The 16,524-nt window shown below is 52.5% G+C and overlaps 2 protein-coding genes across 2 annotated transcripts in view; both read right to left on the reverse strand.

Moving 5' to 3' along the window:
• phIII (extracellular matrix glycoprotein pherophorin) overlaps positions 1-4,281 on the reverse strand; it is a 6,956-nt gene extending 2,675 nt beyond the window's left edge. Inside the window, exons 1-7 of the mRNA XM_002956880.1 lie at positions 4,149-4,281; positions 3,681-3,906; positions 2,559-3,355; positions 2,111-2,249; positions 1,823-1,874; positions 1,485-1,601; positions 534-642 (exon numbers count right to left, since the gene is read on the reverse strand). Of these exons, the coding sequence (XP_002956926.1) occupies positions 534-642; positions 1,485-1,601; positions 1,823-1,874; positions 2,111-2,249; positions 2,559-3,355; positions 3,681-3,906; positions 4,149-4,198 (1,490 nt within the window). The 5' untranslated portion in view covers positions 4,199-4,281. The remainder of the gene's footprint in view (positions 1-533; positions 643-1,484; positions 1,602-1,822; positions 1,875-2,110; positions 2,250-2,558; positions 3,356-3,680; positions 3,907-4,148) is intronic.
• Positions 4,282-8,013: 3,732 nt separating this feature from the next.
• phV6 (extracellular matrix glycoprotein pherophorin-V6) lies at positions 8,014-14,407 on the reverse strand. The gene is made up of 8 exons (XM_002956881.1): positions 14,343-14,407; positions 13,869-14,097; positions 12,747-13,543; positions 12,299-12,437; positions 12,035-12,086; positions 11,424-11,540; positions 10,983-11,091; positions 8,014-10,346 (listed from the first exon to the last, which is right to left on the reverse strand). The coding sequence occupies exons 1-8, from the start codon at positions 14,396-14,398 to the stop codon at positions 10,280-10,282; spliced, it is 1,566 nt and encodes a 521-aa protein (XP_002956927.1). The 5' UTR covers positions 14,399-14,407; the 3' UTR covers positions 8,014-10,279.
• Positions 14,408-16,524: the final 2,117 nt, after the last annotated feature.

Below are 16,524 nucleotides of genomic sequence, written 5' to 3' on the forward strand. Positions count from 1 at the left end.
CAGGCAGACAGGCAGACAGGCAGACAGGCAGACAGGCAGACAGGCAGACAGGCAGACAGGCAGACAGGCAGACAGGCAGACAGGCAGACAGGCAGACAGGCAGACAGGCAGACAGGCAGACAGGCAGACAGGCAGACAGGCAGACAGGCAGACAGGCAGACAGGCAGACAGGCAGACAGGCAGACAGGCAGACAGGCAGACAGGCAGACAGGCAGACAGGCAGACAGGCAGACAGGCAGACAGGCAGACAGACGAACATAAAGTGTGCGAGACGTACGGGCATGGCGGGCTGCAGATGCATGCTTCGGGTCATTAAGCATAAGCATTTGCTGATACTACGTGGCATTATCCCGGTTAGCACCAGAATGTTCTTCTTGGGGGTTATCACAGCAAAACAAGCAAGGGCTTGTAATGAGGGCTTGTAATGAGGTCACGCCACGGCCGTTATTAAAGACGCCGTATTAGTGTAGCATGATAACCAATCTGGCAGAAACTTATATCGGCCACGCACACAGCCTGAATTGGCTCCTTACCACTGCTGGCCAATTCCCCCCTTGCACACATCGCTCATGGTGATGGGGTTCTGAATCGCCACGCACACCAAGCCTCCGTTGGCTTGCTCGCCGGTCCAGTTGAGTGACACTGCGGGGATCACAGCAGGCGGGGAATTCCTTATTAGGTCATTAGGGGGTGAGAGGTGCTAAACCTCTTGGCCGCTTAACAAGCAAGGGCAGCAATGTAAGAGCCTGGCTAAGGACTTAAGATATAGGTAGGCTCTCACAAGCAACATGGAGCAGGCGGGGGATCACGAGGTCCAAGACGGCAGTAGAGGGTCGGGGTCAGAAGCATTTGGATTTCGGTACTGTAATACAAGTTACAAGTTACAAGTTCCGCACGCAAGTGCGGGTGGGGTGTGTCCATAAAAGCCGAGGGGGCCATGGACGTTATTATATTACTATTGATGCGGGTACGCAGGAGGCCATCATCATCCTCCCTCGTTCGCTTCAGGGCGAAGCGCCTCAGCGCGACGTGCCTGGCCTCCCAGATTTCCGAGAGGTACATGTACTAGCTAGCCGCTGAAATTTTTGTTGATGATATGATGTGTGAAACAGGGGGGTATATCTTCGCCCGTGGCAGCTACCCTGCGAAACCGTACCTTCCCCGGTATTTCGGGGCACCCTCATCCAGTTGCCCTAGTCAACTTCTCAGTGGACCGCTCAGGTTCCGCACCCAACACCAGCATCCAACGGAATCTGCCGGGTCGACAGCGGCCCAACTCCATTCCTGGTCAACACGCAGGTTAACTTTATCACAGGTCACCGCCGTCCATCAACTAGGGGCGCAATACCTTCCACCATCGGCAGGTATTTCGTCCCAATAGGGTATCGATCCCGGAATCTCCCGGGGGCAATGGTCGCGCGTTACCAGTAGTGCCAATGATATGTGTGCCATACTATCTGCAGCGACTACAGGTAGCAGCCCACCTTTCAGTGTGTCGACTCCTAGTGCGCCCCAGCTGTCTGAGATGAATGTCCTGCTCGTCGTCGAATTCGTGGCGGGGTAAACTGAGAAGCCCTTCACCGCCGGCCTGTACATGTCATCTGTAGGGCAGGGATCACACGCAAAGCACACATCAGCGATTAAATACCAAGGTTTTGAATGGATAAAGTCGTTTTCGCCCGTAAACCTGCTGTTTGCACGTCCGATGGATGTTTAGATTACCAAGCTAACAACCAACCCCAAGACAGACAGTATGCCACAATAGGCCTATTCGCTTTCAGGGAAACTCCTGACCCGAATAACCCCCTAACCCAGAACTTACGAGCATAAAACTCGATCTTGGCAAGGGCGTCGTTCGGATCATAGCAGGAGCTCTGCGTGAGGGTAGTGAACGGGACAGCGTCCTGACTGACGTACATACCAAAGCTGTGAGCAAAGAAAACGACTGAAGGAGCTGAGTCCATCAGCAACAACCCAGCATGTGATGAGCGGCCGTTGCGTTGAGCGGCAGCTGCTGTGACGAGCATCACCACAACAAGACCTTGCCTTAACTAGCCGCTGTACGACATGCACGCTAGAAACGCACCAAGACACAACCATTCCCACTTACCGGCACGACCTGACTTGGCGGTAGCGTGTTGACGGTGAAGCAGTACTCAGTGACGTTGCGGCCCCAGTGGGCATTGGCCGGCTGTGCATACCAGGTGGGGGAGACTACGAACGGCATGACTCCCTGAGTTGTGTTGCACCTGCGCGTCAGAAGGCGCGCGGAGGCGGCAGCAGGGTCGGTAACTAGTACTTTCACACATTCACCCAACGTTCCTGATTTTTGCACATAGCCATGTGAGCAAGGTATCCATACAAGCACGGTGTCTTTGCCTTCAGCCATTCATCCAAAGCTCTGCATACACGACAAAGACGCTAGCCAGATCCCAAACATGGGTTCATCCATTGCGGGAGGAAGCTTTGGTTATTAGGCCCTACATCCTCGCCCCCAAATCTTTACGGATGGCGGCCGCACCGCAAAAGAGACGACGCCATGAAGTAGGGTGACTTACGTGCAGTTGGGGAATGGAACGCCAGGCAGGAAGCAACTAGTCGACTGCGAGAGGGAAAGGCACTGATCTGCCACATTGTTGATGGTGGAGACCGTCACCGTGTATTTCTCCAACTTTGGATTGCAGACGTTGCCGCCAGACGCAATTTCGATGAAGTTGGAAAGCTGCTGCTGCACCGCTTCCGTCAGAAGGGCCAACGCATCACTGTCCGAACCGTTGAACCTGCCACATGTAATGATTTGTGTGTCAAAGCACTGGCTTGCATTTGGCGCGAAAGGTGAGAAGGCGCCGACGTTGGCGGCTCCCAGGAGAGAGTTCATGATGTTGGCGATGTTCTGCTGAATGGCGGCGCAGGTGGCGCTGTCGTAGCGGTATGGTCGCACATCAATGGCCGGGGGCACAATGGTCGCGGCGATGCAGACGTCACAAGGCCGGAAGACCGGCGGAATAACTGGTGGCGGCGGCGGGAGGGCCTGACCAGCTTGAGAAACCGGGCAGCAATCACACGCGACATCGAACATAGCTGCTGTGCATGTCCCTGCGGGGAAGCCTGGCGACGAGCACAGTTGCTCCAGGGTGGTGCAGCCCTGGCCTCCGCGGTTGGTCTTGAGGGTGAGGCACACCTCCGCATCCTGGGCGGTCGTGGTGTCCAGCCCCAGCTGGGTGAGCCGCAGAACGGCGGAGCCAACAGGCCCAGCCGGGGCCTTGTCCAGGGCCGCACCAACCCGGGTCCGCACTCCATTCACGGTGGCGACAACTGAAGCCCCGGCCACCAGGCAGCTGCTGGACACGTTAAACTGCGGACGTTGCGGGATTGCATGTGGTGGGAGGATGGAGTGATGGCAAGGTGAGGCAGGAGGGAACATCACAATTTGATGTTCCCTCTACTTTTGAGGGTGCGAAGTTCCCATTCTGTCCAACACACGTAAATGAGCTATATAAATCTTGCGAGGCGCGTTCCAAAGCCTGATTAGACATCCACTCCCCTGAGCAGCTAGGATGGTAACGGAGCCCCCAACACCGATATCTTGAGCGCCTTCCCGTGCTTTCCGAGGCCCTAGGACCTGTAGCAATGTGTTATCATGTCGCATCCCCCACACCATCAGCCGGCCGTGCGCGCACCTCAATTTTGTGCAAGTCGGCGCTGCAGCAGGCGCCAGTGCAGGACAGGGCATCCTGGCTGACCTGGATCTTAAAGCAGTACGTGTTGCTGCCCGAAGGCCGCCACACCGGTGCCAGCCGGTACGCGCCGTTGGTGGTGTTGCAGTTGCGGAACGGGAAGTTGGGGATGCTGCCAGGCGTGACAGCTGAGGGATCGTACTCGTTGTATTCCTGCGCTTTGACGACCCTGAAGGCGATTCGGGATTTAACCACCACGCTCAACCGCTTGACGTGTATCGTAACTAGCGTTTACATGGTACATGCTTGCATTTTCTGGCAACCGTATATGCTTGCCGAAACTTAGGAGTTCGGATGCCTTATATCGCTTATAAAGGCACCGGCAAACTATGTTAACCCAGTTGTAGACCCATCACGTTCCATATCGTTATTCATATAGGTACTATTCGGGCAAGATGCTATCAAGCTTACCAGCCAACCGCCAGCACTACTGTCGCGAGAAATAATAAAGTTTTTGCCATATCGGTGTCGAAGACTCCCAATATTAGTGTAATGAAAAGAAGACCAAAACTCTGCTGGAATTTTCGAATCGTAAATGAGAAGGAAATCGCAACAACGAGACAATGATGAATTGCGCCCACATGGTTACCTTTATGTACCCATCGTATGCGTGGCTGGGCCCTACGGCTTACCTCATTAGGCGGGCGCTGAGAAGCGGCGGTACGTTACAGGTTCTCTTCTGTTTCCGAACGCGAGTTCACGCAACGGCTCGATTCTCTCCGAAAGTCTTCGAGAATGCCCTTAATTTTCTTCAGTATAGTCGGCATAAGCAAGACTTGATTCATACATTCTGAAATTGTTATTGTCATGATAATTGCCCGGCGCCCGATCCAACATCTGACGGCTGGCACGCATGAGACCGCATCATATCCCACTTGGCATTACAAATAATAACTAATTTAAGATGTACTTAAGAATAGCAATATAAATGCACTTTTGTCCCATGGAATCCTTCCATATTCGCGTGGATGAGCGGCTCGCGCTTTGCTGCACCTAGGGAAGCGACAGTGGGGCGACAACGGTGTTGGCAAAGCAACACGTCGAGGCTAATGGTAAACGGCGATTCCTACAGCAGAACGGCAACAGGAGTTGTCCATGTTGGCGAATCAAGCTAACTATTGGTCTTGGGGGCAGTGCGCGGACATCGAGCACAAGACCGATTTATTACTAATACGAGACTTACGAACTATGTGAACGGAAAGAATGCACTTTAAAGGCATCATAATGCACAAATCGTTTGTGTTGGGGCAGGTATCCGAATGCGCTTCACATTCGTCCTTTCGAACCCGCCTTACGGGCTGCGGCACAAAGGCCGCCAAAGTTAGACTAGCCAAACGGCTCTAACAACGCAAACGAAAAGTAGTGGCAGAATATCAAAGGAATACCATCTCAAAGAGATATGTTGTGAGATATGTTGTGATTCAGATACGCATGCTCTGGGACCGAACATGTTCTATAGCTTCCTTTCCATGCATGCAGCCAGGGAAGAGGTCTCGGCCAGCTGACCCGGCATGCCGCCATCCACAATCAACTTGCTGCACTGCTAGCAGGTCGAAAACTGATATTCCTCCTTCCAACAACCGCACAATGACGGCCCCTGGAACAGCATACATGTGTGCCCGCCCCCAGGTCCCTCTGAACGTCAGAGTGCCGTCCGGGCATATGCCGATCTACTGTTATTGCCCCTTTTCGCAGCCATCGCCTCGCAACTGGGCTGACTGCCGCAACGAACTTCCCTGCCGTGCGTAACCACTTGCCGTACTTATATTCTAGCCCAGAGTACAAGGCAGGGTTGCAAGAGACGTGGCATTCCTAGGACACGTGTGCCCGGCCCCTGCCTAGCAGATGGTTGTAGCATATGTGTGTGTGTGTGTTACATGGTTGGGCATGGTTGTAGCATATATATGCCACCCTTGAGTGCGATGTAGGTTGTAGGTCTCTTTGGAAAGTCTTCATAACCAGAGCCTAATGAGGGACCATGGACACTCTTCACAGCAACCACAGCGGAACACCCTACCTTCGATAGCTAGGTTTTGTCCACTAACCGAACATTCGAACATCCGTCAATGTTCGTCCTAAGGGCTGAATCTTCCGACGGCATATCCGAATGAGCAGCAGATAATTCGGCAACCAAGAGAAAAATGTCCGATCGGCCAACTAGGCCCGCAACTCGAAGTGGCAACTAGATAGTTGTCCTAAGCATTGCTAATACGGAATACAATACGGACAATCAATGCGTTCAAGCCGAGTCGGCAATTGAAGACTGTGGCGAGGTTTACGTCGGCATCGGTTGAAAGCGGTATTGTATTTGCTAGAACGCCATGTATGGGAAGGATGGCGCGCAGAATTTGGAATGATGCAGTGCAGAAGAATTAGCGTTTCGACTTTTGGCGGGCGTGTGGCACCTCCCGACGGTTCGTTCGTGCGACTCGACCAAACCCACATGAACCAAAATCGCATCCTACATAACAACTCATGCATATAGTTGTCATTGCTACTCCTATTTTTTCCTATTACGATATTGGTTTCGGGTTTTCCGCAGGGCTTTGGCAGTTGGCACGCCCCGAGTCGTACCATTGGCCAGACGCTGCAGCTGATGCCAAATCAGGGCCCCAGAAGAACCTACTACTCAGTTGGCCAGCCGGCAAAGAGCACATTAGCAAATAGATTTAAGCTGGAGTTTAGACTTAGAGCTTGCCGCCTCTACAGCCGTGCAAATGAGTACGCGGCGTACGGTGTTCGGTCGGTGCGCGGACAAACTACTCGGGGCCCCAATCGCAAATCAATCAGCCTTTTAGCGCATCTATGTACGACCTGTAAATGTTTTACTGTTGAATGGCGATTGAAGGCATGGAATAGTAAGTCCAATACGCATTTAAAATTTATCGACATTTCTGGTAATCTCAATAAATCTTTCATTTTCTGCTTGTAAAATATTGGAAATAATTAGGTATACAGATTATCCGAAATTGGCGCTCGAGGAGTATGCCACTAATAGGTACCGCCGGCGGTTGGCCTAGTGTGGACTTGCTCCGCGGACATGAATTCGATCGAGACTGCCAGTAGGTAATGAAGTTACGGCAGAGCTATTGTTGCCTGGCATGCTCCACGCGTTGTAGGTACCATCGTCCGATGTCAGACTACCTGATCCCTGTATTGCTAGCTGGCCGTCTGCAAAACATTCAAGGCTCTGTGGGGTCCGCCATGCCCCGGGTCAGTTACATCACCATGATTGAGGGTGTCCTTTGTGTTTGGGTCTAATGCACAACCGATTTGCATTGGTGGGTTTTTGCGTGAGGCATATGTACCGTACGGCCGTTAAAAATCGTCATACCGGGTTCTTGTCCGATAACTACTATACTAGAAGGTACCGTCTTTAGACATGATAATATTTGGCTGTCCCGGCGGATCTATGCATTGCGCATAGGAAGGCAACCCTGCTGATTGAAGCGAATATGAGAAACGGCATTATGGGTGGAAGGCGCTGCAGAAATGTGGCATTTTATTGTATAACGCTGCCATTTCGTGTTAGCTGCCCTGCTGAGCAAATCCGGTAAGGCTACCAATCATTCATGTTTACGAAATAGGCCGATTTCTACCGCTGCAAGTTTCTTACGGCGGCCGAACTATGCGATGTTATGCCGCAATAATGCGGCCGATCCGTCGAAGTTTGCGAGTGCGTGGAGCGTTTTCACGGTTGCAGGGTACGGTGCCACAAACATATAAAGTATATAACCAGAAGAAACTTTAACCACGGTTTTCCTTTCTGACAAGGATGTAACGACATTACTTATGACAGTAACGACATTACTTATGACAGTAAGAGGGACCCAACAGCCACCAGATCTGAACCAGTATGGTGGAGACGACATCGGGAATGCTGTGACGAACAAAGCTAAGAATGGTTTATGTGACGAACGAACGGGGCTCCATTTCTGAATTGAAGACATGCTTCCTTCAGTTTAGAAAATACAGGCTCATGTATCTTGATAGACAATTCCGTGGCCCAATTCATGAGGGCGAGAGGCCCCTCTTACCTTGCAGCAGGTGATGTGCCTCCACTGCCTCCAATGTTTCCACCTACTTCTCTACGCAGCAATTGTTTAGCTCATGTGGACTTAGGTTGAGCTCATTGGCTGCATTGGCTCAACTTCACGGCAGAGTCACCCGCCTCGGTCCTTCGATCCTCAAATGTTGTGATGGCGACAGGAATCGTAGGTTAAAGCCCAGAACCACCTTCCCTTTCCCCTTAAATCATATTGGTGAACTTTTATGTCAATGGCTCACCGCCATCCCAATTACAGGATGAGCTCGCTACTTGCTCTTATCGCGGTCCAGCTATTTACTAATTTGGAACGTACATCTCTAACCTCTGTGGCAATAAATTAAGCCTGGCCATGAAGATAAACAGGTATTGTGCTACTAGACCGAACTGTCGCCGCTGTCGCTTGAGCTTCCAAAGCCGACGGCCTAATCCCTCGCGCGGCATAACTCAGGTAATGAAGGCTAACATAGCGCGTGTTCCTGGCTATGTACTCTGCCCTTCCAGCCACTTGCCATGGTTTGTCGAACATCGCAACCAGCCATTTCCATGTCCAGTGTCTGCCAGACAGGTGCTGTGTGTGGCACTGGACTATAGCATGCGCAGGGAGGTATACAGTGGGGGCTGGTAAGGGCTCGGTATGTATGTAAGAGCAGTAGGACAGTAGGCCCGTAGAAACGGGTGCAGTAAGAACGACAGGAGGACTAGGTGGGGTCTTCTGGCACGGTATTAGCCATTTAGCTACCCCCCTGGAGCCCCCGCCTCCGTCCGCCCAGCTAGTTAGATGACAGCTTGTTGTACAGCAGACGTGCCAAGGTACTGCATCCGAAATTCGTACGCGACCAACTACGTCTTGCTGCGAGTTGCCTATTGCAGCCAAGCGTGGTGGCAGAAGCGAAAATGTTCAACAGGATCTCCCTCACACAAACAGAAAATGCAGCTCGCAAGCTGACTCTGGCTTGGCCCACCTGACTAGGACTTCACATGACACGCACGAGTTGCTTTGGTGGCGGGTGACTATAAACCACGTACATATACGGCGGCAAGTATGTATGCATGTATTTACCTATGTATGAACGTATGTACGTATGCATGTACGTACGTACGTATGTATATATGTACGTATGTATGTATGCATGTATGCTGTACATGTTGGGGCAGCAGCCCCGCGTGCAACGGAAAGGCTTCGTGTGCCCATACATGCACCACCATAAAACCACACCTTAATCATGCTTCGGTATGCGCCATTTGGGGGTTAGGTCGACCGCCGCTTATATTGCAGATATGATGTACGAGGTACACAACAGGCTTATGTATGCAAAAGTATTTTCTACCTTTTCAGCGCTAGAGATTAAGTTCTTACTTCCAGCGTCAACAGCACGTATGGCAAGAAGAATACCATGATTAGTTATTCGACAAGCAAATACATGTAATACAACACCCCACCCGCACCACATATGGCGCCCGCACGTCTCAGAAGCCTTCTTCCAAATGGAGCAGCACGGTGAGGCAGGCCTGTGTGCGGCACGCTTCTATTTATCCCAAGATACACCACACGCCCACTTCAATAAACATGCGATTCACATATCCTGCAGCCACGCGTTCATTCCAAAGGTTGCGCTACCTCCATGAATTCCTATGAGGCATACATTTCATTCGTATTCATATTTGTTGTCCTGCTCCTGGCAAGAACACACCTACAGTAACATGTAAAAAAAACACCGTGCAAAAGAAAGAATGGATCTGAAGCACTAATACTATTGATCCAGCTTATGTACACAGGTCGCCCTTGCGGTGAAACAGATCAATCGATCGGGCAATCGGAGCTGTGCCCTGTACCGTGTCAAGTGATGGCGACTAGCGAATGCCGTTCATTGATGGAGGGCAAGGGTGTCACTTTACCGCTGTCACTGCCACTGCACGTTTGCACATGCCGGCGGGCGTGTATGCATGTTTACTAAATCAAGCACTTCCGTAAGTAATGCATGCGTCGTCTAAAGCACGCTGCTTGTTTGCACGCCGCATCCTTTCCACACGCGCACAGACGTCCTCACCAAGTCCTACCAAGTCCGTACGGCTCGTACCCTCCGCTGAACATAAATAGCCACAGATGCTAGGAATCATACACATAATAAACTGGCATCCACAGTTTCTCGTCACCAATGTCATTAATGCTCCAAACACAAACAAAAATCCCCTTTTACAGAACTATGCATGCACCGCAACGCTCTGCAGCCTGCTGCTGCTGGGAAGGGATTACTGACGGACCCATGGGTCGCCACAACAGGCCCCCAGGGGACCAAGCTACATACTGCTGGACGTTCTATCCAGCCTACACCTCCATTCTTAACCCATGCGAGCCCCACCAGCGGGAGGTGAATGTCTGCATGTGCATCTTTTCGCAATAGCACGGTCCACTAACTCATTTGATTGCTGCGAATGCAGGAAGTGCTCAAGACGCGAGTCCCACCAAGTTCAATCACTCCCCGTAAGCGCATCATCAGGGCCCCGTGCGGTAGGTCGGGCAGCAGTAGTCCGAGTTATCGCGGTTGAAAAGGCTTGCGTAGCTGCAGAGGGGATGCGGAGAGTGGAGAGGAGCATGGAAGGGCGATGATACAAGAAGGGCAGTCTTGCCAGACAGGCAGACGGGCAGACAGGCAGACAGGCAGACAGGCAGACAGGCAGACAGGCAGACAGGCAGACAGGCAGACAGGCAGACAGGCAGACAGGCAGACAGGCAGACAGGCAGACAGGCAGACAGGCAGACAGGCAGACAGGCAGACAGGCAGACAGGCAGACAGGCAGACAGGCAGACAGGCAGACAGGCAGACAGGCAGACAGGCAGACAGGCAGACAGGCAGACAGGCAGACAGGCAGACAGGCAGACAGGCAGACAGGCAGACAGGCAGACAGGCAGACAGACGAACATAAAGTGTGCGAGACGTACGGGCATGGCGGGCTGCAGATGCATGCTTCGGGTCATTAAGCATAAGCATTTGCTGATACTACGTGGCATTATCCCGGTTAGCACCAGAATGTTCTTCTTGGGGGTTATCACAGCAAAACAAGCAAGGGCTTGTAATGAGGGCTTGTAATGAGGTCACGCCACGGCCGTTATTAAAGACGCCGTATTAGTGTAGCATGATAACCAATCTGGCAGAAACTTATATCGGCCACGCACACAGCCTGAATTGGCTCCTTACCACTGCTGGCCAATTCCCCCCTTGCACACATCGCTCATGGTGATGGGGTTCTGAATCGCCACGCACACCAAGCCTCCGTTGGCTTGCTCGCCGGTCCAGTTGAGTGACACTGCGGGGATCACAGCAGGCAGGGAATTCCTTATTAGGTCATTAGGGGGTGAGAGGTGCTTGGCAGATTAACAAGCGAGGGCAGCAACATGGAGGAAGCATCACTTGCCTAGTGGTAGGTCATTGGCTGCCGCGATGTGTAGGCGAATGAGAAGACTATCACTTTTGTACAAGAACGTTTACCGTACAAGGTTGAATAGATTGAATTGATAGGTTGAATAGATTGCACGCACGATCATGCGAGACAGTCTTTGTGCTCCACACAAAATGCGCGGCAGTGTGTATATGTGTGTGTGTGTGGTGTTATAGCAGGGCGTTGCATGCCGATCCTACCTTTCAGGGTGTCGGCTCCTTTGGCGCCCCAGCTGTCCGCAATTAGTGTCCTGCTCGTCGTCGAATTCGCGGCGGGGTAAACTGAAAAGCCTTTCACCGCCGACCTGTACAAGTCATCTGCAGAGCGAAAAGGCAAAGTACACAACAGCAATAGGGATAAGGATAATCCTGGTCCACAGTTAGGACGGAGGGAACCAGATAAGAGGCCATGTAAAGTAGGCATGATGATGAAGCCCGTGCCGGGGTTCGTTTAAAAGGTGTATGTACATATGTGATTATGTATGCTCTGTATGTATGTTCAGGGCCATGACCCACACACGAGGGTCATGGGCGAGGGTCATTGGACGTTCCTGCCTGCACCTATACAACAAGGCACGCAGTCGACGCTCCACATGCGGTAGGTAGGTGGTAGCTGGCTGCAAAATGCTGGATGCGGGTCAGCGCGTATTTATAGACAATGTGTGCAGTGTACTATACGGCAGATACTACAGGTTTGTAGATCCCTGCGGGATCTATGGTTCTGAACGGCCACGCCCCCACACATGTCGGACGGAGGAGCTCAGATCTTAGGTTTTCCAAAAGGATGGCAAGCAACAGCAATGATAACTTACTTGCATACCACTCGATCTTGGCGAGCGCGTCGTTTGCGTTGTAGCAGGTGCTCTGCAGGGGGACAGCGAACGAGGCAGCATCCTCAGTCATGTAATTTCTTAACTTTGTCTGGGTGAGCTACACGCAGCAGACAGGCTCGCGTGCCTTGTCCAGACCCGATACAACTAACCGAGCACATCTGGCATGCAGCCAAGCATGCATGGGTGCGTGGAAGAAAACAAAGCACCACCCCACGGGTCCTCCATGCACCTATCTGGCCTCACCGGCACGACCTGACTTGGCTGTAGCGTGTTGACGGTGAAGCAGTACTCAGTGACGTTGCGGCCCCAGCGGACATTGGCCGGCTGTGTATACCAGGTGGGGGAGACTGTGAACGGCATGACTCCCTGGGTTGTGTTGCACCTGCGCGTCAGAAGGCGAGCGGAGGCGGCAGCAGGGTCGGTAACTAGTACTATCACATATTCACCCAACGTTCCTGATTTTTTCACATAGCCATGTGAGCAAGGTATCCATGCAAGCGCGGTGTCTTTGCCTTCAGCCATTCATCCAAAGCTCTGCATACACGACAAAGACGCGAGCCAGATCCCAAACATGGGTCCATCCATTGCGGGAGGAAGCTTTGGTTATTAGGCCCTACATCCTCGCCCCCAAATCTTTACGGAGGGCGGCCGCGCCGCAAAAGAGACGACGCCATGAAGTAGGGTGACTCACGTGCAGTTGGGGAATGGAACGCCAGGCAGGAAGCAACTAGCCGACTGCGAGAGGTCCAGGCACTGATCTGCTACATTGTTGATGGTGGAGACCGTCACCGTGTATTTCTCCAACTTTGGATTGCAGACGTTGCCGCCTGACGCGATTTCGACGAAGGCGGGAAGCTGCTGCTGCACCGCTTCCGTCAGATTGGCCAACGCATCACTGTCCGAACCGTTGAACCTGCCACATGTAATGATTTGTGTGTCAAAGCACTGGCTTGCATTTGGCGCGAAGGGTGAGAAGGCGCCGACGTTGGCGGCTCCCAGGAGAGAGTTCATGATGTTGGCGATGTTCTGCTGAATGGCGGCGCAGGTGGCGCTGTCGTAGCGGTATGGTCGCACATCAATGGCCGGGGGCACAATGGTGGCGGCGATGCAGACGTCACAAGGGCGTCTGACCGGCGGAATTTCTGGTGGCGGCGGCGGGAGGGCCTGACCAGCTTGAGAAACCGGGCAGCAATCGCATGAGACATCGAACATAGCTGCTGTGCATGTCCCTGCGGGGAAGCCTGGCGACGAGCACAGTTGCTCCAGGGTGGTGCAGCCCTGGCCTCCGCGGTTGGTCCTGAGGGTGAGGCACACCTCCGCATCCTGGGCGGTCGCGGTGTCCAGCCCCAGCTGGGTGAGCCGCAGAATGGCGGAGCCAACAGGCCCAGCCGGGGCCTTGTCCAGGGTCGCACCAACCCGGGTCCGCACTCCATTCACGGTGGCGACGACTGAAGCCCCGGCCACCAGGCAGCTGCTGGACACGTTGAACTGCGGACATGGCGGGATGGCATGTGGTGGGAGGATGGAGTGAGGGCAAGGTGAGGCAGGAGGGAACATCACAATTTGATGTTCCCTCTACTTTTGAGGGTGCGAAGTTCCCATTCTGTCCAGTACATGTAAATGAGCTATATAGATCTTGGCAGGTGCTTGGCAAAGCCTGGTTAGACATCCACTCCCCTGAGCAGCTAGGATGGTAACGGAGCCCCCAACACCGACATCATGAGCCTCTTCCCGTGCTTTCCGAGGCCCTAGGACCTGTAGCAATATGTCTGCATGTCGCATCCCCCACACCATCAGCCGGCCGTGCGCGCACCTCAATTTTGTGCAAGTCGGCGCTGCAGCAGGCGCCAGTGCAGGACAGGGCATCCTGGCTGACCTGGATCTTGAAGCAGTACGTGTTGCTGCCCGAAGGCCGCCACACCGGTGCCAGCCGGTACGCGCCGTTTGTGGTGTTGCAGTTGCGGAACGGGAAGTTGGGGATGCTGCCAGGCGTGACAGCTGAGCCTTCGTACTCGTAATCTTGCGCATTTGCGCCGACGGCCCTGAAGGGATATCGGTCAGCGACAACATCAACGCACACGATGATGTGCTACGCCATAATTTTCATTCCGGTTTGAATAATAGTTGTAGATGTTCCATACAGGGAAATTCGTAGCGCAAACGTAGTGCTCACTCGATGCTTGAAACATCGGATACGATTTGTGGCCTAAATATTAGCTTTTATTGAAAGATATCGTTCACGCGTAACATCGGGTAAATGTTCAAAGTAATCCTGTGCGGTGCTTACCATCCAATCGCCAGCACTGTCGCAAGCATTAAAGCTGAAGCTGTCAAGTTTTCCATCGTGATCAACCCTTAAAAAATTTGTTGTATTATTTGACAGCATGGACCTTGGTTATGTACCCAGGTGACAGCTGGGCCCTACGGCGACCTAAAGGCGGGCGCCCGGCGGATGCCCGTTGGCTTGTTTTTCCGCGAACATGCGCCACAACAGACTCCATACCTTTAACAGTGAAGAGATAAGTAAATTAAGCCTATGAGAATGGTGTAAGGATTCTGGAATCAAATTATGGGCTTCCAACGGCTTACAGCTTATCCGATGCATGCGATATGCATGAGTGGCTAAAAAAATCGATTAATATGTTTTCCTTTCGCCCAGGCTATGTTGCTCTGAAGGTACAAATTTCAGGTGACAGTCTATCCGGTGGGCCGACATGGGTGGCTCTGGAATCTTCAAGATGTCGATATGTAAGTAGGGAAATTTTCAAGCTGTAAATTGCTGCATCACATTTATAGACGACGCTGAGTTACAGTCTATCCGGTGTATATTGCGACCCGATTCGCGGCCCGCGAACATATCCAGCTACTACATGCCACCTGTAGCATCCACAACTTCATTTTTCGGATTATTCTGATTATTCTGAATGAAACGCGGCAGCCCTACGGTGTGACAGCGGAGCGGCAGAAAACGCATTATTGTCGCATATGTGCGCAGGTAGCGCCAACTCTGCGCCAAGGGCTGAACCAGCGACAAAGCCACTTAAGGTCATGCAGGGGCTCCCTTCCGTTCTCCATCCCCTTCACCGCACCTTTCTCACTTAAGCTTCGCTTAGAGAAAGACACGCGTACAGCTGAGCCCGCTATGGCTACCATAACCGGTCGCTGGCAACGTCTGGCAATCGCGTCTTGGAGCCGGCACAGGCCATGCCAGTAACGCCGCCTGACGAAGCGCCGAAAAGAAAGATGACCAGCATGCTGAAGGCGCGCACATTTTACAACTTCCTTGGTGTATAAACTCACGTCAACACCCATGCCATTTACAATCACTGAGAACATATAAGCCATGTGCACTTGCAGTGCTGGTAATCCTACAAGCCGACAGCAGCAAGAACGTCTGCGCATCCCCTTCCGGCTACTGCAACGCATAAGGACCCACAGCGCACGGAAGCCTCAGTTTCCCAACCCCCTTGACGAACACCACTACCTGCACGTGTGTGTTTACTGTTGTCATTATTGGCTATCGATGCTGAAACCTGCACACCGCATGTGCGCTCAGGGCTTAAATGTCGTCGTGCGCATGTCATGTCATGTCATCGAGGGCCCTCCACCGTAGAGCATCATAAGCGTTTCTTAGTGTATTTCATGCAGCAAATTGAAAACCGCAGAAAAGGAGAACGAACAGCTCACTGACCTCCCAAGGAATTCAGTCCAGTCGCAACGCCGCCGCAAGGCTCGAAAAAAGAACGACATATACGGTCGTCGCTCGCGGCACGCAGCACCTTGATGAGCAGGCGCTACCAGCATTGATCGGGTACGACGCAGCCTGCGTATCTCATCTCCACTCGCATCGATCCCCTTTGTGGGCGCGAGGGCCCCTGCGTAACCAAACCCTCCCCCTACATTTCTCAGTGCAGCCGCCGCCATCCAGCCGCCGCGCCAGCCTCGCCCCTGTCCACGCTCTGTCCAGCAGCCGACCCGGAACTCGCACTCTCCCTAGTTACTTGCCTTGTCAATACACTCCTGTCAAAACGTCATCCGGTTTGTAAGTCTGATATATAAACATTGATGTTGGTAATATGTTTAAAGGCTATTGCCCTGCCCATAATGCACATGCCCAAGGGCTATTTTAGTTTATGTAATGTTTGACTTACTCGGCAATCCCAGCTTTTCACATACCCCATATCGCTACACTCATAAGGCGAGCACGTTTTCGGTAACGAGCTTTGGCAACTGCATTGCGCTCTTGGCCCCAAAACTACACTTCAGTTAATGTCTTGATGTATGTTGCACCCCGCAACATACATCAAACAACTACTAGGGTTTGGCACTACTGGTAAGGCGCGACCATTGCCCCCGGGAGATCCCGGAATCGATACCCAATAGTTAATGGACGGTGGAACCCGGGATCAATACCCAGTAGTTAATGGACGATACCCAATAGTTAAGTGACCTGGGATAAAGTCAACCTG

Source organism: Volvox carteri (assembly GCF_000143455.1).
Source record: "Volvox carteri f. nagariensis unplaced genomic scaffold VOLCAscaffold_66, whole genome shotgun sequence".
NCBI classification, from domain to species: domain Eukaryota; kingdom Viridiplantae; phylum Chlorophyta; class Chlorophyceae; order Chlamydomonadales; family Volvocaceae; genus Volvox; species Volvox carteri.

Excerpts from the sequence above, each read along its gene's own strand:
- phV6 (XM_002956881.1), bottom strand. The coding sequence starts at position 14,398 with ATGGAAAACTTGACAGCTTCAGCTTTAATGCTTGCGACAGTGCTGGCG. Across the intron at positions 14,098-14,342 it reads ACAGTGCTGGCGATTGGATG|GGCCGTCGGCGCAAATGCGC; the intron begins GTAAGCACCGCA and ends ATATCCCTTCAG. Across the intron at positions 12,438-12,746 it reads GTTCCATTCCCCAACTGCAC|GTGCAACACAACCCAGGGAG; the intron begins GTGAGTCACCCT and ends TCTGACGCGCAG.